General features: G+C 48.8%; 1 protein-coding gene across 5 annotated transcripts in view; it reads left to right on the forward strand.

Annotated features, from left to right (window-relative positions):
- Positions 1 to 15057, forward strand: part of UVSSA (UV stimulated scaffold protein A) — a 42995-nt gene extending 27938 nt beyond the window's left edge. For 3 of the 5 annotated variants that reach the window (XM_064286129.1, XM_064286130.1, XM_064286128.1), the window contains 6 exons: positions 6717 to 6894; positions 7876 to 8010; positions 9285 to 9468; positions 9993 to 10104; positions 13554 to 13734; positions 14950 to 15057. In XM_064286129.1, the coding sequence (XP_064142199.1) occupies positions 6717 to 6894; positions 7876 to 8010; positions 9285 to 9468; positions 9993 to 10104; positions 13554 to 13734; positions 14950 to 15043 (884 nt within the window). In that variant the 3' untranslated portion in view covers positions 15044 to 15057. Of the gene's footprint in view, positions 1 to 6716; positions 6895 to 7875; positions 8011 to 8564; positions 8751 to 9284; positions 9469 to 9992; positions 10119 to 13553; positions 13735 to 14949 lie in introns of those variants that run through there. The other 2 variants (XM_064286131.1, XR_010322173.1) reach the window with 2 other exon arrangements.
- Positions 15058 to 24373: the final 9316 nt, after the last annotated feature.

The raw sequence follows: 24373 nt of genomic DNA on the forward strand, positions 1-24373 counted from the left end.
CTTCAGGACCCTGTCGCTGGTGGTGTAACCCAGTTGCCGTCTCTGAGTGGCTCTGCCCCGTGTTCTCCAGGCTCAGCCGTGGTAACCTAAGAAATATGGCAGCAGACCCAGCACCTGCCCGGCAGTGCGGTGTCTGAGGGTATCCTAGGGCAATCCTAAAGGGCCAGGAAGTACATATCTTCAGCTGTGTGAGCACATAGGGTCTCTGCTGCAACCGTTCCACTCTGCTGCTGTAGTGCAAAAGCAGCCCCAGAGGACAACAGAGTGTGGCTGTCTTCCAATAACACTTCATTTACAAAAACAGGCAGTGGGCTGATTGGCCCGTGGGCAGTTTGCCACTCCCTGCAGAGCACTGAGGAACAGACCTTGACTTCAGAAACGAGAGCTGGGTAGCCATGTCTGAGTCATATCACGCCCGGCCTATGCTGGGGGGAGGCTGTGGCACAGCTCAGGTTCCAAAAATGCTATAGGGGTTTGGATTTCTAACACATTCTGGGGGACACTGTTCAATCCATAATGTCCCACCTTTTGGCCCCCAAAGTTCATGTCATTCCCACGTGGAAAATACATTTCACCCACTACATCTTCCTAAAAGTTTTAAGTCAACTCCAAGTCCAAAAATCTCATCTGAGTCGTCTAAATAAAGTACAGGTGAGGCTTTAGGGTCATCTAAATAAAGTACAGGTGAGACTTTAGGGTCGTCTAAATAAAGTACAGGTGAGACTTTAGGGTCGTCTAAATAAAGTACAGGTGAGACTTTAGGGTCATCTAAATAAAGTACAGGTGAGACTTTAGGGTCGTCTAAATAAAGTACAGGCGAGACTTTAGGGATATTCTGTCCTGGAGCAAAATCCCTCTTCATCTCCGAACCTGTGAAATCTAGAATACAGATTATGTGCTTGGGAAGTGCGATGGTGGAACAGGCACAAGGTAGACATTTCCATTACAAACGGGAGAAATTGGAGGGTAAGAAAGGATAACAGGCACGAAGCAAATCCAATAGAACAAATTACATTAACTTTAAAAGCTTGAAAGTAATGCTTTGTCCTCTGAGACTGTCTGGGCAGTGGCCCTGCCCTCTAGCCTCTGGGTGTTGGCCATGGCTTCCAGAGTCTGGGTGTGGGCGCCTCGGCCCTGGTAGAAGGCCCACCTTCCAGGCCCACTGGTGTAGAAACCTTGCCCCCTTGGCTTTGGGTAGCCCCGTTCTCCTAATGCATCTGAGTGGCAACCCTGTCCCCTCAGCTCTGGTAGGCTCCGTTTTCCTGCCCTTTGGGCATGGCAGCCCCATCCCCTCATCTTTGGGCAACGGCCCCATCTTCTTGGCAGCCCCACATACTGGAACCTAGTTGGTGGAAATCTGACTCTTTGAAACCCAGGAAGCTGTGGGTCCATCCTTTGAAACCCAGTAGGGCATGGCTCCACCCTCTGAGATCCAGGAGGCCATGGCTCCATCCTTTGAGACCTAGAAGGCCATGGCTCCATCCTTTGAAACTGAGGCAACCCTGCTTCCCGTGTTCCTTCCAACAGTTCTGCTGATCTTCTGAGTTGCTCCAGGGATGGTTCTTTTTTTTGGAGGACATTTGTCAACAAAAGATTGACTCACCAAGTCCTTGGTGAGAGTTTCAGGGCATGTGTCCTTAGTGTGTACGACAGGGCTTCCCAAATTTTTGAGTTACTTTGCACAGTTCATTTTTAAGGCGGTATCTTTTCTCTCTCATTTTACTGTAAGTGGCAAGGAGAAATCACACTGCCCCTTTAAGATCTTGCGTAGAAATCTCCTCAGCCAAATACCCAGGTTAATCACTTACGAGTCTCAGCTGCTTACCCTGGCCTTAGAGATGCTCAGGCCCACTATGTAACAGGTATGCTGTCCGTGTTTCTGTTGCTCATGAGTAAACCATTTTGAACTGGTTCAAAGTCTTGCTTACAAATTCTACCTTACACCAAACATTTGAACATACTTCAGACAAATTCTTTGCCGCTGCATAAAAAGCATCACCCTTCCTTCATTGTCCAATCACACGTTTATCATTTCCTTTTAAAGCCTCATCAGAAGCACATTTAATGCCCACATGCCTAGAAGAATTCTGCTGATGGAGCCATGTGTATTGTTTAAGACAATGGAAACTTTCTCTGTAGTTTTCTTCACTTCCTTCTGAGCCCTCACCAGAATTGCCTTTGACATCCATAATTCTTCTAACAGCCTCTTAAAGGCAGCCTGGGCCTTTACTGTTACTTTATTGCCATCAAGTCGATTCCAACTTATAGTGACCCTATAGGACAGAGTAGAACTACCCCGCTACGGTTTCTAAGGCTATAATCTATGGAAGCAGGCTGCCACATCTTTCTCTCATGGTGGCTGGTGGGTTCGAACCACTGACCTTTAGGTTAACAACCGAATGCTTAACTGCTGCCCCACCAGGGCTTCTCTTACTGTAGTTGTTATTAGGTGCCGTTGATCCAGTTCCAACTCATGATGACCCTGTGTGCAGCAGAAGGAAACACTGCCCAGTCCTGCACCATCCTCATGATCGTTGTTATGCTTGAGCCCATTGTTGCAGCCACCCTGTCAATCCACCTCATTGAGGGTCTTCCTCTTTTTTGCTGACTCTGTACTTAACCAGCCATGACGTCCTTCTCCAGGGACTGGTCCCTCCTGATAACATGTCCAGAGTATGCGAGATGCAGTCTTGCCATCCTTGCTTCTAAGGAGCATTCTGGCTGTACTTCTTCCAAGACAGATGTGTCCGTTCTTCTGGCAGTCCACGGTATATTCAATATTCTTCGCCAACACCACAGTTCAAAGGCGTCAGCTCTTCTTCGGTCTTCCTTATTCATTGTCCAGGTGTCACATGCATAGGATGCGATTGGAAACACCATGGCTTGGGTCAGGCACACTTTAATCCTTAAAGTGACATCTTTGCTTTTTAACACTTTAAAGAGTCCTTTTGCAGCAGATTTGCCCAATGCAATGCGTCTTTTGATTTCTTGACTGCTGCTTCCATGGGCGTTGATTGTGGATCCAACCAAGTAAAATGAAATCCTCGACAACTTCAATCTTTTCTCCATTTATCATGATGTTTTTTAATGGTCCATTTCTGAGGATTTTTGTTTTCTCTATGTTGAGGTGTAATCCATACTGAAGGCTGTGGTCTTTGATCTTCCTCAACAAGTGCTTCAAGTCCTTTTCACTTTCAGCAAGCAAGGTTGTGTCATCTGCATATTGCAGGTTGTTAATGAGTCTTCCTCCAGTCCTGATGCCCTGTTCTTCATGTAATCCAGCCTCTCGTATTATTTGCTCAGCATACAGATTGAGTAAGTATGGTGAAAGGATGCAGCCCTGACACACACCTTTCTTGACTTTAAACCACACAGTATCCTCTTGTTCTGTTTGAATTTCTGCCTTGTGGTCTAAGTACAGGTTCCTTATGATCACAATTAAATGTTCTGGAATTCCCAGTCTTCACAATTGTCTTAGCCATCTAATGCTCCTATAACAGAAATACCACAAGTGAATGGCTTTAACGAAGAGAAATTTATTTCCTCACAGTAAAGTAGGCTAAAAGTCCAAATTCAGGGTGTCAACTCCAGGGGAAGGCTTTCTCTCTCTGTGGGCTCTGGAGGAGGGTACTTCTCATCAATCTTCCCCTGAACTAGGAGCTTCTGCTCGCAGGAACCCTGGGTCCAAAGGACATGCTCTGCTCCCGGCAATGCTTTCCTGGTAATTGAGGTCTCCCTGTCTGTCTGCTCGCTTCTCTCTTTTATATCCCCAAAGAAATTGGCTCAAGACACAATCCAGTCTTGTAGATTGTGTCCTGCCTCATTAACATAACTGCCGCCTATCCCTCCTCATTAGCATCACGGAGGCAGAATTTACAGCACATAGGAAAATCACATCAGATGACAAAATGGTGGACAATCACACAATACTGGGAATCATGAGCTAGCCAAATTGATACACATATTTCAGTACATGACAGCAATGTTATCCATAATTTGTTATGATGCACACAGTCAAATGCCTTTGCACAGTCAATAAAACAGAAGTAAACATCTTTCTGGTGTTCTCTGCTTTCAGCCAGGCTCCATCTGACATCAGCAATGATATCCCTGGTTCTGTACCCTTCGACTGTGTGGATCATAACAAATTATAGATAACATTGCGAAGAATGGGAATTTCAGAACACTTGATTGTGCTCATGAGGAACCTGTACATAGATCAAGAGGCAGTTATTCGGAGAGAACAAGGGGATACTGATTGGTTTCAAGTCAGGAAAGGTGTACATTAGGGTTGTATTCTTTCACCATACCTATTCAGTCTGTATGCTGAGCAAATAATACGAGAGGCTGGATTATATGAAGAAGAACAGGGCATCAGGATTGGAGGAAGACTCATTAACAACCTGCATTATGCAGATGATACAACCTTGCTTGCTGAATGAAGAGGACTTGAAGCACTTACTAATGAAAATCAAAGACCACAGCCTTCAGTATGGATTGCACCTCAACATAAAACAAAAATCCTCACAACTGGACCAATGAGCAACATCATGGTAAATGGAGAAAAGATTGAAGTTGTCAAGGACTTCATTTTACTTGGATCCACAATCAACACCCATGGAAGCAGCAGTCAAGAAATCAAACGACACATTGCATTGGGTAAATCTGCTGCAAAAGACCTCTTTGAAGTGTTGAAAAGCAAAGATGTCACCTTAAAGACTAAGGTGTGCCTGACCCAAGCCATGGTATTTTCAATCGCATCATACGCATGTGAAAGTTGGATAGTGAATGAGGAAAACAGAAGAATTGACGCCTTTGAGTTGTGGTGTTTGCGAAGAATATTGAATATACCATGGACTGTCAAAAGAATGAACAAATCTGTCTTGGAAGAAGTACAACCAGAATGCTCCTTAGAAGCAAGGATGGCAAGACTGTCTTACATACTTTGGACATGTTGTCAGGAAGGATTGTCCCTGGAGAAGGACATCATGCTTGGCAAAGTACAGGGTCAGCGGAAAAGAGGAAGACCCTCAACGAGGTGAATTGACACAGTGGCTGCAACGAGCTCAAGCATAACAATGATTGTAAGGGTGGCGCAGGACCGGGCAGTTTTGGTTCTGTTGCGTATAGGGTTGCTATGAGTCGGAACCAACTCGACAGCACCTAACAATGACAAAGTTCTGCAATGTCTGCTCATTTGGCCTTTTTAATAATGTCATTCAAATCATCCATAATTTGCTTATTCTTTGTCTGTTTGAACTACCACTCTGTGAGAAGAGTCTGCCAGAGTCCACCAGCACTACTGTGGCTATATCCATATCTTTCTGTGACTCTCTCAGTAGTTGCTTTATGTGCTTTTTTTAAAAAAAATGTTACAACATATAAATTTCTTCTTGGTGGATTATTCTAAGAGTGTTTTCAAAGCAGATCTTCATGTGGCAAACCTTATGAGGTCATGTATACATGATGCTCATTGTCCTTTCATCCTCATATTGAAATGGTAGTTTAGCTGGGTATAAATTTCTAGGTTTGAATATATTTTCCCTCAACATTTTCAAAATGACCTTCCTAGACCTTGCGTTTAGTGCTGCTGTTGAAAATGCTGAGGTTAATGGGATTTTTATTTCTTTAAGGGTATCAGCTTTTTCTCTTGGCAAACTTTTCAGATTTTTCTCTTCATCTTTAATGTTCTTAAACTTCTCTACAATATATCCGGCCATGGTGTATCCTTCTGTCTCCTCTTTGGCATTCAGCGAGCCTCTTCAGCCTTTTTCTAATTCTGGGATGGTTTAGCTCAATATCTCTTCAACTATTTTCTACAGTCCACTAATTTTTTTCTTTCCTTTTTGGACTCCAGTAATAAGGAGGTTGGTACTTGTACCTCTGTCCAGCACACCTCTGAACTTTAGATGTTCAGTTCATGCTTTGTTCCTTCTCAGTGCTGTCAGGCCACCCTGCTGCTTAGGTGCTACTGGTCTGTTCTACTCTGCAGCCCCTGTGGTGTGTCGTCATTTCACCTGTTTACTCTTCATGCCGTTATCTTCAGCATCCTCTTCTTCTCTAAGACGCCTTGCTATTGCTTTGTTTCCAGCATCTTATGTTTTGGAAACTGTGTAATATGCTTACATTACCTGTCCTGTCTTAACCTGGTGACCCTACCTTTCCTGGGATGTGTTGTTGGGTTTGCTTTCTTTCATGGCAGCCGAGCTCTTGGGTGTCTTAGCTCCCCCGTCAGTTCCTCCTCTGGGACAGCCTTGGCTGGCTTGGTACCTGGAGGAGGAGGGGCTCAAGTCCAGGCCCTAGTTGCTTCCTCCGCTGAGATGGGGTGGCAGGGGCTGCCCCTCATATGGAGCCTTGGGTGTCCTAATCTGTACCCTGGCACCCTCTGTGTCTTCTGCCAACCTGTAGCCCCTAGATGCTACCTTGCACAGCAGCTGGACAGGGCTGAACAGAGACCAGAAAGACAGTGCCACAGTGCCAGGGTGCACGCCCAACTGAGAGATGCAGGTGGACAGCTGAGAGCAGGCCAGGGTCCTCGCCTCAGTACAGGCAGCCCAGTGTCAGGCCTTCAGGGCCGGGTCAGGTGTGATGGGTTCGGTAGTGTCTGAGAATCTGCCCACTCCCCCCACCCCCAAGGGACACAGGGACTGGATGTAGGGTTCCAAGCTTAGTGGTGTGGGGAGGGTGCTTGGGGTGAACATGTGCCTTTGTTCCAGGGCTAGACCCAGCAGCCCCTGTCCAGACTCTGGAGAAAGACCCTCTGGGGGGGTCCAGTGCTCACGGCTTGCATGCAAGGACAAGAATGAGAAGGGATGAGGAGGCTTCGGACCCCACCTCTGCTGCCGCCCAGCTACGGCTGCTCCAAGCTCAGCTGCCCCCGCCCTCACCCACCAGGTGACCTCCCGGTGCCCACTGCCTGTTACCATGCCTGTTCTGCCCACAGGATGCCTGCCCCAGTCTGGCTAAGTAGTACCTTCCTTGGCGTCTCTTGGAAGGCAGCCTGGGGCAGTGTTTACTCCTGCCCTCGTCTGTGCCACAGTGGGGACTGCAGGGGAAAAAAGGGGTCCTCGCAGAGCCAGTGTGGGGGGCTAGAGCTTGGTGGGGGTGGGCAGGGCCGAGAGAGCTCTTTTAGGCCCTGTCCATCTGTAGGAGGGCCTGAGACTGAAAGGTAAGTGTCAGTCACCCCAGGCTCAAGGTGAGTGACCTCAGCAGAGGCCGGGCTCTCTGTGGGGCTGTCCAGGGGCTGGCGGGCTGGGGCTTCTCCCAGGAGCTCTGTGGGGCCAGACATGGTGTGCCTTGAGCAACGTGGCCATGCCAATCAGAGGGTTTCTTTGAGCCCACTTATGCTTTCTTTTTAATATTTGGAAGTCTTTAAAAGGGGGAAACTTTTTTTTTATAAACCAAGCAAATGCAGAGCAAGTTGGAATTGGAAGGGTCCTTGGAAGTCAGTACCCGCACAGGGAAGCTGAGGCCCAGAGAGGAGAGGCCCTGCCTGAGTCATCTCCCAGGCCGGGCTCCCGCCCAGGAGTGTAAATGCTGTCTGGTGGGCAGAGCTCATGAACCCACAGTGCCCCTGTGGTCATCGTTAGCCCCACTGGCCAGTGGGCAGAGCTGCCATTGTCCTCAGGGCTGATGGCGGGTGCTGGGACCAGGTGGGGCTGCCTGTGACCCCAGTACCCCCAGTGCTCCCCTATCCGCAATGCTTCCAGCCCAGGCCCCCATCTACTGGGTGCCCCTTTGGTGGCCAGCATCTGCCTCTCTCAGAGCCTGTGCTGATGCAGGGAAGCCCTGGTCTGTGGCTCGGGGAGGAGGCAGCAAGGGAGAGGGGGTGCAGGAGCCCATGGCTAGTCCGCTAGTCCTGCTGTGCTCTTGTAGCTCCTCCAGGGTGCTGCTGGGGCCGGACGAGGCCCAGAAGCTGGCAGCAGAGCGAGCCCGGGCACCTGTGGTGCCCTTCGGGGTAGACCTATGCTACTGGGGCCAGGAGCAGTCGGCGGCCGGGAAGATTCTCAAGTGAGTATAGGTGTGCCCTAGGCTCCTAGTGGACCCCTTGACCTTGAAGGATCTGGTCAGAGACCGTCCAGATGCTTGTACTGCTGATGACATGGCCCACAGCCAGAGCTCTCCTCAGGGCAGGTGGCATGTCCTTGGCCTTTCTGGTGCAGCCAGGAGTGGTGGCCATCCTGGGCCCTGTGTGCTCTTGCCTGGGCTGACGGTGTCTGGGAGGGGACGTGGGGCAGCATCCTGGCTGCTCCCACCTTTCGCCTGCCAGAAGCACCTGCAAATCCCCTCCCCGCCAGCTCAGCTTTCATCCTGCACCTCACTCCCCTCACCGGGTGCTTCCTGAGGGTGGCCTCCCGCCATGGGTGCCAGGATCCTTGGAGGCTCAGGGGTGCCCACAGCACCTACATTGTGCCTGTGCTGCCTGTCTGTGCAAGCTGCCAGTGGGAGCAGGAGGCCCCAGGGTGCACCCTAGCGAGGGCGGGCACCCTGGTGGGAGCACCTGAGGCAGGGCAGGCCGAGAGCGGCCAGCAGGGGAGGTGCTACTGTCCATCCCCCTCCCACAGACCCGTGAGCCCAGAGCACCATCTGCCTGCCCCCCACCATGTCCAGCCTTTGCTGAGTGCCCACTGCCACCACAGATGGAGGCCCTGCTTTCAGGAGCCCTGACTGGTGTGGTGGCCTCAAGGGCCTGCAGTGGATGCAGCCCAGGGGTCCATGGGAGGGCTTCCTTCCCCCAACCTGGATGTCAGGTGAGCAGCAGCAGGGAAAAATTGGGAACTAATAACAAAAGTTTTGGGAGAAGAGAAAGGAGCAGAGCCTTCCTGTGTCGCCCCCCAGTAGTCACTGGTGTTTCCATCCATGCTTCCTCCCTGGAGCGCCGTCAGCAGTGTCCCCACTGTCCCCTGACACGCTCATTAGTGATGAACCTGGCTCCTGGCAGATCTCCCCCCCCACCCCTGGTGCTCAGATCACAGCAGCTGTCTTCCCCACCCACGTCATATGGCTAGCCCATGACAGTGTCAGATTTTGAACATGGGCTGACCAGCGCCTGTACCCCGTCCACACAAGACCAGGTGACCTTCTTGGGAGGCCTCAGGGCTCAGCGGGGCCGGCACCCTTCCCTGGGTGGAGGGGCTGTGGTGTGGCTTTGGCCGTTCCCTAGCCTAGGCCTCAGGGCGGCCGTGTTGCTCCGGCGTGCCCACCGTGCCTCGGCCCATGCCCAAGTGCCAGGTGGCATGCTCCCATGGATGGGGCTCTGAGCGTCTCTTGGGTTTGCTTTGCAGAGCGGACTCTCAGCATCGCTTCTGGAAGCCCAGCGAGGTGGACGAGGAAGTAGACAACGCGGACGTCTCGGAGATGCTTCGCAGCCGCCACATCACCTTCGCAGGGAAGTTCGAGCCGGTGCAGCACCAGTGCCGCGCCCCTCGGCCTGACGGCCGGCTCTGTGAGCGCCAAGACCGGCTGAAGGTGAGGCCAGGTGTTGCGGGCGTGATGGGTGGGCCAGACAGGGCAGCCAACGGGTGGGTGCTGGTGCTTTCCGCTGGGGATCCTTGGGCCGGTGCTGCCCCGCCCTCTCGCACCATGGAAGTGGCTTCTCCATCCCATGACCCTGCTCTGGGCTTGGCCAGGATCCTCAGAGGCGAGGAGGCAAGCGTGCCACCCAGCTGTCTGGGCACCCTGGGCAGGGTGGGGAGGGCTTCTTGGGAGGGGCGGTGCCCAGGCCACCAAACTGATGCAGTGCCCAGCCTCCACTCCACCACCCATCCCACCTGCCAAGGCAAGGACAGAAGACCTCTCTCCATGTTACTGCCTCCTGCGGCAGGCGCTCAGAGTATCTCCCCGCAGGGTGGCTTGTGTGCTGTGTGCCCACATCCTCCCTGTGAGCTGTCTAACTAGAGCTAGCTGTGATGGAGACCCAGGGCGGGCAGGCACACCCTGTACTGAGTGCACTGCCCCTCCCCGCCCATGGAACCCCACGCTGTCCTTTGTAGTGCCCCTTCCACGGGAAGATTATCCCCCGAGATGACAGGGGGCAGCCCCTCAACGCGGAGGACAGGGCCCGGGAGCAGAGGCAGCAGCTGCAGAGGCAGGCGGAGCGCCCGGGTAGGTCTGGCTGGGTAGGTCTGGCTGCCAAGGTGCGGGAGGGTGTGGGAGGGTGAGGGAGGCGGTGGGGGTGGAGGGGGTGCAGAGTGCAGGGTGGGGCACAGCTCTGTGGCGTCTCCCAGGACGTGTATTTGGTCTGCGTGGCCGCAGACGACTCACAATACCCTGCTCGTCACCCCCACTCTTGATGGATCACAGTGTGCGCCCTTCTCACTTCTAACCAACAAGAACATGGAGGAGTGTGGTACCCGAACGGCCACCGTGCGGGGTGCTGAGGCATCTACTTGAGCCACGTCTCCAGGGCCCAGGCACCACCTCGTGCTGGTTTATTTGCGAGTGGTTCTTGGTTTTTCAGACAGACGAAGGGCTAGAGGGAAGACAGACTGCACCCCGCATGCCTTCCCAGGAGGCACCCCTCCTTTCTCCTCCCCATACCTGTTATCTCACTCTCACCCTCGTCAGATCACACCCTGCCCCTTCTGAGGAGCTTGTGTGCTCGGGTGATTGGTGCTGCCGCCATCTGCCATCCTGCGGGAAGTGTCCCATGCCTGGGCCCCCACCCAGCCTCCAGGCTGTGGCCTCAGAGGAACAGGAAGCCTGATGGGCAGGCAGTGGGGGGTGTGCGTGTGTGTGCGTGCATGGTGTGCACATGTGCGTGAGAACAGGGGATGGGTATTCCTGGGGCAGGGAACAGTATGTGGGTGTGTGTGAGCAGGGAGTGGATATTCTTGGGGCAGAGAACAGTATGAGTGTATGTGCGTGTGAGCAGGGAATGGGTATTCCTGGGCAGGGAACAGTGTGTGTGTGTGTATGTATGTGCGTGTATGTGTGTGCGTGTGTGTGGGTGAGCAAGGGGATGGGCATTCCTGGGCAGAGAACTGTGTGCTTGCCTGTACATTTGTGGTGAACAGAGGATAGGTATTCCTGGGCAGAGAACTGTGTGTGTGCCTGTAAGTGGGTGTCGCTGTGGGTGTGTGTGTGTGTGAACCTAGGAGGAGGGGACACTGCCCGAGCAGTTCCATGAAGGCCTAGGTGGACCTCTGCACGGCAGACGTTGGGGGCGGCTGGGTCTTCACAGAGCTCCGTGTCTTTCAGGGCCCTGAGTGGAGGTGCTCTAGGCCAGTTTCAAGCTAAATAAAAAGTGGGCTTCAGCCTCCTAAAGTTTAGTCTTAGGTGTGCGTGTCACTGGCTGTCTTTGGGACTCATGCCAAGGCCTGGTGCATGTGCCCTGTGCTGGCCACATGGCCCCCAAAGGTCCCTGAGCAGCTGGTCTCTGCAAGGCCGAGTTGGGGTGAGGGGTACACAGAAGCCTTCAGTGTTGGTGGGGTTGGTGCGCCCAGGCTAGGGGTGTGCTCATGGGACTGAGCGGTGGAGGCGCTGGGCCTCTGACTTGGTCTGTCCCCATGCCTGTGCCCTGTGATGTCTGGGTGTTAGGTCTGTGTCTCTTTCACAGGGAGGGTTTGGGTTTGTTGGGGGCCCTGCCTGGCCTTGGGCCTCCATCCCTTCTGCAGAGAGGCTCTGCCCCCATGTTGGATGGTGGATGGAAAGCACACCACATTCATGGGTCCCTGGTGGTGCTCATGTGGAGGTGCCCCAGGCAGCAGCCCATCTCTCCTGACATCATCAGGGGTCTGCTCTTTGCTTACAGGAGACAAACGCTGGATTTCAGCTGACGCCTGGGTGTGCCTGGGCGCTGGGCCCTGACAGCGCGGGGGAGGGCTGACCTGTTAATCTGCCGGGCGAGGCCTTCCCTGGTGGCTCACACTTGGAGCAAATTAAGTGCCTATTTTTTGTGTCAGCCCTGAAGAGTATCTGGTTTTGCAGCCCTTGGTGACTTGTTAACAAACAGGTATGGGGCAGCGGGCTGGCCGGCTGCTGGCCAGTCAGATGTGAAATAGCATCTCTTTACTAACGACGGTATTGATCCCCGCCTCCTCGCGCGCTGCGCAATTCTCTTCCCCAGCGCTCGCTCGCCCGGTGACAATGCACACGGGCGCCCGCCACCAGCGCTCAGGAAGGCTGCACGGCCCGGCATCTATTGATTTTCTTCAAAGGCTTTTAAATTGCTCCTTCATTTTCCTGAGATGCTCATTCCATCTCTACTGGGTGCCGGCATTTTTTCGTTGTGTTTAAACAATCGCTCCATTCACTGGGTTCCTAAACTGTGACGCCTTCTTATTACCGGGAGATAAACTGTTTAGACAGTTTTCCTTAATCTTGGATTAATCGTTCCTGTATCTGAATCGTGTGGCCACGTAGTCCTTCTCTTCAAAAACTCCACTCGGGGTGGCCTGGCCATCCGTTTGTCTAGGGACCTGGCTTCTTTCCCACTCCAGGGTCTGTCTGCATGCTTGTCTGTGGGGCTGGGAGCCTAGGCCGTGGGCCATCCCCTGTGTGCAGCCAGAAGCCAATGGATCAGGGCGTGTTTAGCACTCTTTTGCCAGCCAGCGTTGGAGTTCATAGGTCTGATGCCTCAGGGGCACATCACTGCCGTGCCCCCTGAGCTGGGCAGCCGGCCCAGCGATGTCTGAGTGAATTTCTCGGCCGGCATGCTGCCCCCTCGGGGATGTGGAAGCAGAGACTCCGAGGCCAGCTCCCCAGCCCTCTGGCCCAGCACCATGCTTCCACTCAGGGCCACCCCCCCAGAGGAGCCTGTGGCTGGTCTCTGAGTCGTGTTTGCATCACATCTTGGTCAAGTGTCCATCTTGCTCTCCCTGTCGGTGACAGGCTCAGAATCTACTGGGCCACGGCGACATTTGTTTTCCTGCTGGTCTGCAGGCCCCTTCCATGGTTCCTCCTGCTGCCACAGAGCTGGTATCTCAGCCTACAGGGCCCTGTGTCTCTCAGGGCTGCGTCTAGCGGCCATGACGGATGGCATCAGGCTTGCGGGGAGGGGTGCTGTCCAGGTGAATGAAAGCCCTGCATTGTCTCTGGGCCTCTAAAAATACACGCCCCTTACTGGGAATGGTATGCGGCCAGCCTGCCCCCCTGCCACTGCCGTGGCTGTTCCTGCCACACAGACCCACTGGCTACAGACGAGGCTGATGAGGACCATGAGCCAGGTGGGACACTGTCGGCCAGAGGCCAGGAGGCAGCCTGTGGACGACCTCACCCCCTTCCCTTCCCACCAGCGGGGCAGTGGACACACCAGAGAGAGCTCCCCAGCCCTTACCCACAGACCCCCGTGTGGCCCTCCCCAGCCCACTCAGGCCACAGGGGCTGTGGGGGCGCAGGGCCATGGAGTGGCATGACAGCAGGCCCTCCTGCTGCTGGCAGAGACCATCCACACCCAGGGTCGGGCCAGGCAGTGAGCAAGCCAACTGCCCCTCTTGCCCTAGCCTTATCCATCAGGAAGAGACACAGCAGCTGACCCTGCCTGGTCAGAGGGTGAATGGAGAGGGCTCTGGTTAGTGCCCGACTTTTCTGGAACCCTTGTGTTTTGTTCACAGATTGGCAGGACCCAGAGCTTCTGAGAGACGTTGAGGCTGCCGTGAAGGCAGACCTCGGCTCATCCCGGTACAGCGGAAAGGGCAAAGGCAAAGGGAAGAGGATGAAGTACCCCAACCTCACCGATCTGAAGCGGCAGGCAGACACGGCCCGGGCACGCATTGGGAAGAAAGTTTTCGACAAGTAAGTCTTCTGCTGAGTCCCCCAGCACCTCAGTTTGGGGGTGTTCTCCGAGGAGAGCCGGACTAACTTCCAGGATGTTCCAGGGACTTGCAGGGGTGGGGGCAGGATGGTTGTTCCTTCCTGGGTGACAGCCCAGACCTCAGTCCCATGAAAGCGAGGAGGGGTGGGAAGGAGGTGCTGGGCACAGCAGGCAGGCTGGACAGCCCAGGCAAGAGGCAGAGCCTCAGAGCCACACGTCCCTGATGGCGAGGACGCGTGTTCCTGGTCAAGGGTATTCCTGGTCAGGAGTGTTCCTGGTCAAGGGTATTCCTGGTCAGGGGTGCTCCTGGTCAGGGGTGCTCCTGGTCGGGGTGCTCCTGGTCAGGGGTGCTCCTGGTCAGGGGTGTTCCTGGTCAGGGGCCTTCCCTGGCCAGCCACATTGTCCTTGTTTCTGGTGAGCTGGGGTGGTGCTGCTAGGATGCGGGGGCCCTGAGATGAAGAGCGGGCCCTCGTCCTGTGTCATCGTGCCTGCTGAGGTGGCCCTGCCGATTGGGGCAACCAGGCACAGGTCAGGCTGTGGTCACTCGCCACCAGTGCCCACAGAGGCAGCTTCACAGATGAGGCCAGTTGCTATGATGCTGGCGAGTGGGCATCACCACACTCTTCTGTCCCAGCAGAACTCCTCGTGGCCTCTCTGTGGACTGGGTGCCCCATTGGGTGCAAAGCCCAGCTGGACCCAAACGCCATGCAGCACAGCAGTTAGCTTGGTCCGCTCAACACATTTCTGCTTGTCAGTGCGGTGTCGGGAGGCGGTAACTGTGCAGGCCCCCCAGCAGCTCTTTGCTGCATCTTCACAAACGCTTCCCAAGGTTGAACATGGTGTTAGGGTGTAGCTGTGGAGCAGGGACCGAGCAGGGTCTGAATCAGACGCTTCCCAGCTGCATTTGCCTGCGTGGGCTGTTCTCTACGCAGGTGCTGGGCAGCCATGGCTCCAGCAATGGCAAGATTGGGGATCCCAGGAGCTGCCTCTGGGGCTGGAGGAGGCCACGGGAGAAGTGCCAGGGCAGACCTCGAGGCCCGCATTACCTCAACAGGACCAGGGCCCGAGCCCAGCGAGGCTGAGGGTCAGGGGGCAGGATCTGCTCTGATGGTGCGAGACACTCAGCCATGGCCAGGAGCCCAGCACCATCATCAGAACCCCGCCCCCATCACTGTCTTGGTTTGCTTTTCTCACAGGGCAGCTGTGCGGAGGGTCGTCTCAGCCATGAACCAGATGGACCGGAAGAAACATGAGAAGTTTGCAAACCAGTTTAATTATGCACTGAATTAAAAGGCTGAGCCCAAGTGTGGTGTGGTCCCCTCTGGCCATCAGTTTCTCCTCTGCCGCTGCAGTGCTGGCATGTTCAGACTGGAGAGGGGACCTGAGTTGGACAGTAACCTCAGGGCTGAACATAGTCGTATATCTAATGCGACCAAGAGCTTTGTACCCCTGACCCTGGGGGGCAGGGGGTGCAGATTCTAATTAGAATGCCCTGCAGGCGTGACTGTCCCCTGCCGTTGGGGCTGGCCCACTATAGGTTCCAGGCCTGGCCTGGCAGAAGACCCTGGGAGCTCTGTGGGTGTGAAAACAGCCAACATGTCCCCAGTGGGTTGTCTCCTTGCAGGTTAGGTATTCTGTGATGTTCGACACTCAGCAAGTGCTTGAGGGTGGGTGGTCTCCCTCCTAGGAGGTGACCACTGATTGCGCGTGTCCCCTCGGCAGCGTGCCGTGTGCAGTGTCGGTACCTTGTATTCCCAGCTTCACGAGATGTTTTGTGGTCGTTCTCTGTCAGAACAGAGCTACCTCACTCTTCCTCTGATGACAGCTTTACTGAGATAGAACTTACATCCCATAAAATTCGCACTTTTTAAGTGTATAGTTGATGGGTTTTGGCATATTCCCAGCATTGTGCATCCGTTGCCACAATGAAATTTTAGAACATTTTATCCCCTCAGAGAGCAGCTTCGTACTTATCAGCAACACCTCCCCGTGCTCTGCATCTCTTCGCTCAAGCTCTGCTGTCGTTCTGTGCCATCAAGTCAATTTTCAACTCGCAGCGACCCCATGTGACAGAGTAGAACTTACCCAAAGGGTTTTCTAGGCTGTGGTCAGCACTTGGCTGCTAACCGAAAGGTCAGTGGTTGAAACCCATCAGTGACTGAGGAAGAAAAGACCTGGTGATCTGCTCCCGTGAAGATTATACATACCTGCCCCCCAGGGTTTCTAAGGCTGTAATCTTTACAGAAGCAGACTACCAACCTGTCTTCTGCAGAGTGGCTGGTGGGTTCAAACCTCCAGCCTTTGGGTTAGCAGCCGAGTGTTTAACCACTGCGCCACCAGGGCTCCCCAACCTAGGAAACCCTATGGGGCAGTCTATGAGTCAGAAACGACAGCCCACAGCAACAACTATCTTTATGGGAACAGATTGCCAGGTCTCTCTCCCACAGAGCTGCTGGGTAAGTTCGAACTGCCAACCTTCCATTTAGCAGCTGAACACTTAACTGTTGTGTTATTGGGGCTCCTCAAGCCCTAAACAACCACGAATCTACTTTTTGTCTCTGGATTATTCTTAATGGAAAGAGGCCAATGACAAAAGGGCACATATTATATGTAAGACATTCACAATAGGCAAATCCATAGAGACAAAAAGTAGAACATTCACGTACACATGGTGTGGACATGTTTTCATTTTTCCAGGATAAAAGTGGAATTGCCGAGGCAGGTGGTAGCTCTATGTTTAACGTTTTGAGGGACTGCCACAGTGTGTTCTACGCGGCTGCGCCATTTTACGTCCCCGCCAGCAATGTAAGACAGTTGTGATGTCGCCACGTCCTCACCAGCGCGTGTTATTACGTCTTTTTTATTTTGGCTGTCTCACTGGTGGTGAGGTGGTATCTCATTGTGCTTTCAATTTACATTTTCTTAATGATTAATGATATAGGGCCTCTTTTCATGTGCTTATTGGCCATTTTATGTTATCTTTGGAGAAATGTCTGTTCACATTCCTTGCACATTTTTAATTGGATTATTTGTCCTGACTGAGTTGCCATTTGTTAGTTCTTTATATGGTCTAGATACTAGATCTTTCTATGATTTGCGAATATTTTCTCCCATTCTGCCTTCTTGCTTTTTTTTTGACAGCGTCCTTTGAAGCACAAAAGTTTTTAAATTTGATGAAGTCTAATTTAACTTTTTTTTCTTTTGTCGTTTGTGCTTTAGGTATCATATCTGAGGAACCATTGCCTCACCTAAGGTCACAAAGATTAACACCTGTATTTTCTTGTAAGAGTTCTATAGTTCAGCTCTCACACTAGGGTCTTTAATCCATTTGGAATTAATTTTTATATATGGTGTGAGGTTGAGATCTAACACCATCCTCTTGCTAGCACTATGTGTTGAAGATTATTCTTTCACCATTTAAATGATCTTGGCACCCTTGTCGAAAATGATTCGACTTTAAATGTATAGTCTAATGTCCATAAATATGTGGTTTACTTCTGGACTCGCAGTTCTGTTTTTTTTTTTAATGTATGTGTCTATCCTTGTGCTAGTATCACACAGTCTTGATTACTGTTGTTTTGTAGTAATTTGAATTTGGGGAGTGTGAGTCCTCCAACTTTTTTTTTCCCTGAGATGATTTTGGCTAATCTGGGTCCCTTGCATTTCCATATGAATTTTAGAATCAACTTGTCGATTTGTGCAAAAAAAGGCAGCTGGAGTTTTAATAAGAATTGCATTGAGTCTGTAGATCAATGTGAGGGAGTATTGCCATCTTAACAATACGAGGTCTTTGGATCCGTGAACATGGGATATCTTTATTTAAGTACCCGTTAATTTATTTAAACAATGTTTTGTAGTTTTCAGTGTACAAATTTTGCACATCTTTTGTTAAATTTAATTCTAACTATTTTATTTTTCTGCAATGATTATAAATGGATTTTTAAAATTTCATTTTTAAATTGTTCATTGCAAGCGTGTAGAAATATAATTGATTTCTGTATATTGATCTTGTTATCTGCAAATATAGTTTTACTTATTTCTTTCTAATCTAGATGCCTTTTATTTCTTTTTCTTGCCTTATTGTCCTGGTATAACCTCCAGTACAAGGTTGAATAAAAGTGGCTAGAGTGGACGTCCATGTCGTCTTCTTGATCTTAAGGGAAAAGCTTTCAGTCTTTCACCACTAAGTACAATGTTAGCTCTGGGTTTTCTGTAGATGCCCTTTATCAGGTTGAGGAAGCTCCTTTCTGTTCCTGGTTTGTTGAGAGTTTTTGGTCCTAAAGGGATACTGAATTTTGTCAAATACTTTTTCTGGCCATGGTGTATAATCCTTTTTATATGATGCTGGAGTTGGTTTGCTCGTATTTTGTTGAGGATTTTGGTATCTGTGCTCATAGGTGATATTGATCTGTAGTTTCCTTTTTTGTGATGTCTGGTTTTGGTATCAGGATAATATCGGCCTCATGGAATGAGTTGGGAAATGTTTTCTCCTCATCATGTTTTTGGCAGAATTTGTTAAGATTGGTGTTAATTCTTTAAACACTTGGTAGAATTCACCAGTGAAACCATCTGGTTCTGGGCTTCGGTTGTGGAAAATTTTTAGTTACTGATTTCAGGCTCTTGTTATAGACCTACTCAGACTTTGCTTGAGTCAGTTTCCGTAGTTTGTACCTTTGTGGGTAAGAGTCAGCATGAGTCCAATCCCAAAATGAGATTAATCCTGTCCCCAGCCTCCTACTTGTCAGTCATTTCTGACACTGACTGGCCATGTCACCCGGAGCTAGGGCTGATCTCACAGGTTAAAAGGACACCATCCTTCAGACTACCCAATAGGCAGATGCTAGCCGCAAGATTGGGAGTCCACACGACACCCTCGCTTCCACCTGCTGGCTCCCCCTTCTCCTTTGGGTTTAGTAATTTGCTGGGACGATTCACAGAACTCTCGGGGAGTACTGAACTTAGGATTATTGACTTATTATAGCAAAAGGATACAGTTAGGATCATGATGAGGAGACTCATGGCAAGGTCTGAGAGAGTTCCCAACACCAAGTTTCCATGTCTCGAAGGGGGTGCGTCACCCTCCCTTCACCAGCCAGGAAGCTCCCTGTGCCTTCATGGTCCAGCCTTTTACCAGCAAATCATAACTAAGCCCTCATTGCATATGCATGAAAGGCTAAATCATCCCTCCTGAGGTTGGTTGACGTCAGCCTACCAGGTGTTTTTTTTAATCTGGCCAGCCCTCACTCATTAGCACAAATCCTCAGGTGTGGTATGGAGGTTTCCAGTAATACAGGCACCTCAGTTATTCAGGAAATCCCAAGGGTCTAGAGTTATTGTCTCAGGAAACAAGAGCAAAACCAGATTACTTTAGGTGATATTAAGTTCTTTACACCACAGAACCTTTCTAGGAATTTGTTCATTTCATCTATGTTATCTAATTTGTTGGCATACAATTGTTTATTGTTGTTGTGTGCCACCGAGTCAATTCTGACTTATAACGACATCATAGGACAGACTAGAACTTCCATATAGGATTTCCTAGGCTTAAGTTTCTTACGGGAGCAGATCACTGGATGACTGGGCATGTCATGGGTTCGAACCACCAACCCTTCTGTTAGCAGCTGAGTGCTTAACCACTACGCCACCAGGGCTCCTTCACAGTTGTTCATAGTCCTTATCCTTTTTAGCTCTGTAAGGTCAGTAGTAATGGCTCTTATTTCATTCTTAATCTTACTAATTTGAGCCTTCTCCTCCCTCCCTCTTTTTGTCTTTATCAGTCTAGCTAAAGGTTTATCAACTTTGTTGAGATCTTTTCAAAGAACCAAGCTTTGGTTTTGTTGGTTTTCTCTATTTTTCTGTTCTTTATTTCATTAATTTTCGCTCTAACCCTTATTTCCTTCTTACTTTGGGTTTAGTTTGCTCTTCTTTTTTTCATTTCTCAAGGTGGATGATTGGGTTATTGATTTGAGATTTTTCTTTTAACCTTGTGTCCTGCAACCTCAGTATGATCACTCATTAGTTCCAGAAGGTTTTTTTGTTGGTTCTTTGGGATTTTCTACACAGACAATCATGCAATCTGCTGACAAAGGCAGTTTTATTTCTTCTTTCCCTATATTTGTGCCTTTTATTTCCGTGTCTTACTGCACTAGCGAGTTCTTCTAGTACAGTGTCGAGCAGGAGTGGTGAGAGAGGGGACATCCTTGCCTTGTGCCTGATCGTAGAGAGAAAACATTTAGTTCCACATCGTTACATATGATGCGACTTGTAGGTTTCTTTAGATTTTTAAAATCAAGTTAAATAAGTTTCCATTTCTTTTTTTTTTATGATATAGGCATTTATAGCTATTAATTTGCCTATACACACTGTTTTAGCTGCATTCTGTAAGTTTTGGCATGTTGTTTTCATTTATCTCAAAGTATTTTCTAATTTCCTTTGTAATCTTCTTTGACCTGTTGACTGTTTAATTTCCATATATTTGTGAATTTTCCCAATTTCCTTGTTACTGATTTTTAATTTCTTTCCATTGTGGTTGGAGAACATACTTTAAAGTATTTCAGTCCTTTTAAATTTACTGAGACTAGTTTTAATGCCTAACGTGTGGTTTATCCCTGAGAATATTCCATGTATACTTATGAAGGTGGAGAATCCTATAGATGTCCATTAGGTCTAGTTGGTTTAGAGTGTTGTTCAAGAGTCCTTTCCTTGTTTGTCGTGTGCCCATTTTTTCTATCCATTATTGAAAATGGAGTGTTTAAGTTTGCAATTCTTGCTTTTGAATCGTCTGTCTCTCCTTTAAATTCTGTCAGTTTTTGCTTCATGTATTTTGAGTCTCTGTTGTTAAATGAATATATTGTTACATCTTCCTAATGGATTGACCCTTTCATATTATAACATGTCCTTCTTTGTCTCTAAGAACAATTTTTAATCATCAAATCTATTTTGTCTGAAATTAATATAACCTCTTCAGTTCTCTTTTTGTTATTTTTGCACAGTACCTTTTCCATCCTTTTACTTCATTGTGTCTTTGAATCTAAAAATGTGTTTCTTTGTTGACAGAATATAGTTAGATCATGTTTTTTTAAATCAATTCTGCCATCCCTGCTTCTTGGAGTATTTAATCCATGTATATTCATTGTAATTACTGATACGGTGGGATTTACGTCTACCATTTTTCTGTTTGTTTTCTATGTATACAGTGAAACCTGTAAGACCTGGAACTCAAAGGAACTGCTTTGATTTTCCAGGCCTTGCAAGTTTTTCATCTCTGGCAGGGTGCAGTCTTACACCACTTTTGGATTACTGTCTATTAATGGGAAATATTTGAGTTTTCCTTCTCTGACAGGTTTCCACTTTACCCAGCTTCCTGGCTTTTGCAGGTTTTACTGTATCTTTTGTGTTTTTCTTCTCTTATTCCTCCATTACTCCTTTGTGTTAGGTGGATATTTACTAGTGTAATGTTTTTATTCCTTTGTTGTTTATTTTACTATTTTTGGGGGGGTTATTTTTTTAGTGATTTCCCTGAGGATTATAATTAACATCTTTTAATTTAAAACAATTTCATCTGGTTTAATACAAACTTAATTTCAAAGTATACAAATAATTTGCTCTGACATAGCTCTGTTCCCTTTCAGTTTCTTTGTGCTAGTTTTGTCACACAAATTATATCTTTATACATTATAGCCCATCAACACAGTTTTATAGTTATTACTTTATGTAGTTGTGTTTTAAATCAGATAGGAGAAGAAAAGATTCACAAACAAAAATAATTTATCCTGTCCTTTATATTTAGCTGTGTAGTTATCTTTACTGGTGGTCTTTATTTCTTCATGTGCCTTTGAGCCCAGTGTCTTTAATTTCAGCCTGAGGGACTTCCTGTAGTATTTCTTTGGGCACAGATCTGCTAGCAATGAATTCTCTCAGTTTTTATTTATCTGAGAATGTCTTGATTTCTCCTTCATTTTTGAAGAAGAACAGTCTTGGTTCTTGGTTGACTGTTCTTTTCTTTCAGCACTGTGAATATATTATCCCACTGCCTTCTGGCCTCCGTGGCTTCTGATGAGAAGCCAGATGTTAATCTTATTGAAGATGTCTTGTACAGGATGAGTTGTTTTTTCTCTTGATGCTTTCAAGATTTTATCTTTGTCTTTGAACACTTTGGCTGTAATGTGTCTAGTTGTGGGTTTCTTTGAGTGTATTCTACTTGCTTCTTAGATGTAGACATTAATGTTTTTCAACAGACTTGATAAGTTTGGGCCATTATTTCTTTAAACATTCTTTTTGCCCCTTTCTGTCTCTCCTCTCCTTCTGTGACTCCCGTTATGTACGTTTGATGGTGTCCCACTGGTCTCTGCAGCTCTTTTTATTTTTCTTCTTTCTTTCTGTTCCTCAGATGGGCTAATCTCAATTAACCTATCTTCAAGTTCACAGATTCATTCTGTTGTTGAACATCTCTAGTGAGTTTCATTTCAACTCTTGAATCTGTTTGGTTCTCTTCCATAATTTCTGTCTCATTTATTGATACCCTATATCTGTTAAGACATTATTCTCATACTTTGCATTAATTCTTTAGAAATTATCTCCTTAGTTCTTCGAGCATATTTATAAAAGCCGATTTGAATACTTTGTTTAGTAAGTTCAACAGCTGGGCTTACTCAGATTCTATTGACTGCTTTTTTTTCTGTGTATAGGCCATACTTTCCTGTTTCTTTATGTACCATTATTTGTTGTAGACTGAATGTTTAAAATAATATAATATGGCAATTCTGGAAATCAGTTCCTCCTCTCTCTCGCAGGAGTGGTGATGGTAGTAGTGGTGGTGATAGTTGTTGCTGTTTGCTTGTTTAGTGACTTTCCTTGCCCAATTCTGTAAAGTCTGTTCTTTGTCATGTGCAGCACTGAAGTCTCTGCTTGATTAGCTTAATGGTCAGCTAATTATTGGATGGTGATTTCCTTAAATGCCTTGAACTTCTAGTTTCTATCAAAGGGCTGTGTGTGTATCTTGGAGCATGACTTCAACACTTAGCCACACAGTTGACTACTCTGCCTTAGCCTTCTCTTCCTGCTTTGCAAAGCCTCAGGTCAGACAGAAGTAAGAGCTTAGGGCCTTCACAGCTCTTTCCTGGGCATGTACAGAGCACTGCACATGTACATGTTTGGCCTTCTAGATCTCCAGGAATATGTTGTTGCTTTTCAGATCCCCGATGGCATCTCATTTCTCAGATCTTCCCTTTGAGTGTTTCGGCCAACCTCTTTTTTTTTTTAATTGCACTTTAGATGAAGGTTTACAAAGCAAACTAGTTTCTCATTAAACAATACACGTATTGTTTTGTAACATCGGTTGCCAAACCCACGACATGTCAACACTCTCCCCTTCTCGACCTTGGGTTCCCTATTACCAGCTTTCCTGTCCCCTCTTGCCTTCCCATCCTTGTCCCTGGGCTGGTGTGCTCCTTTAGTCTCATTTGGTTTTACGGGCCTGGAGTAACTTCATTATTGAGCTAAAAGGGTTTTGGGAGCCGTACTCTAGGGGTTTCTCCAGTCTATGTCAGACTAGTAAGTCTGATCTTTTTTTTGTTTTTATTGTGCTTTAAGTGAAAGTTTACAAATCAAGTCAGTCTCTCATATAAAAATCTATATACACCTTCCTATATACTCCTAGTTGCTCCCCCTCAATGAGACAGCACACTCCTCTCCACTCTCTATTTTCATGTCCATTCAGCCAGCCTCTGACCCCCTCTGCCCTCTCATCTCCCTTCCAGACAGGAGCTGCCAACATAGTCTCATGCGACTACTTGATCCAAGAAGCTCACTCCTCGCCAGTATCATTTTCTATCCCATAGTCCAATCCAGTTCCTGTCTGAAGAGTTGGCTTTGGGAATGGTTCCTGTCTTGGGCTAACAGAAGGTCTGGGGACCATGACCTCCGGGGTCCTTCTAGTCTCAGTCAGACCATTAAATCTAGTCTTTTTATGAGAATTTGGGATCTGCATCCCACTGCTGTCCTGCTCCCTCAGGGGTTCTCTGTTGTGTTTCCTGTCAGGGCAGTCATCGGTTGTAGCCGGACACCATCTAGTTCTTCTGGTCTCAGGCTGATGTAGTCTCTGGTTTATGTGGCCCTTTCTGTCTCCTGGGCTCATAATCACCTTGTGTCCTTGGTGTTCTTCATTCTCATTTGCCCCAGGTGGGTTAAGACCAATTGATGCATCTTAGATGGCCACTTGCTAGCATTTAAGACCCCAGACATGGCCAGCCTCTTGTTTGCTCCAACTCATATCGCCACCTCAGGCAGTTGCAGTGTGAAATAATTACTGCTGATTGCTTTCAGCAGGAACTGTATAGGGATTTTGTCAGCTCAGAGCCAGACCACATAAAAACAAGCCCTGTGAGTGGGTTTTTTCCAGGGAGCTGCCAGACAAGTAGTGACAGTTCTCTGGGGATGGGGCTTTTGAGGGAGCCCTAGCCTTCCCCCTCCAATGGCTGCCGAGCTCCTGGTTTTCACAGCTGCTGTGGTGGCGAGGCTGCCACATACCTGAGGAGAGGGGAATGGGAACAAGGCAAGTCGAAATGCCACCAAGACTGCTTTTTTTTTTTTTTTTTTTTACCAAGTTTCAGCTGCTTTTTT

The sequence above is a fragment of the Loxodonta africana genome, chromosome 5 (assembly GCF_030014295.1).
Source record: "Loxodonta africana isolate mLoxAfr1 chromosome 5, mLoxAfr1.hap2, whole genome shotgun sequence".
Taxonomy (NCBI): Eukaryota; Metazoa; Chordata; class Mammalia; order Proboscidea; family Elephantidae; genus Loxodonta; species Loxodonta africana.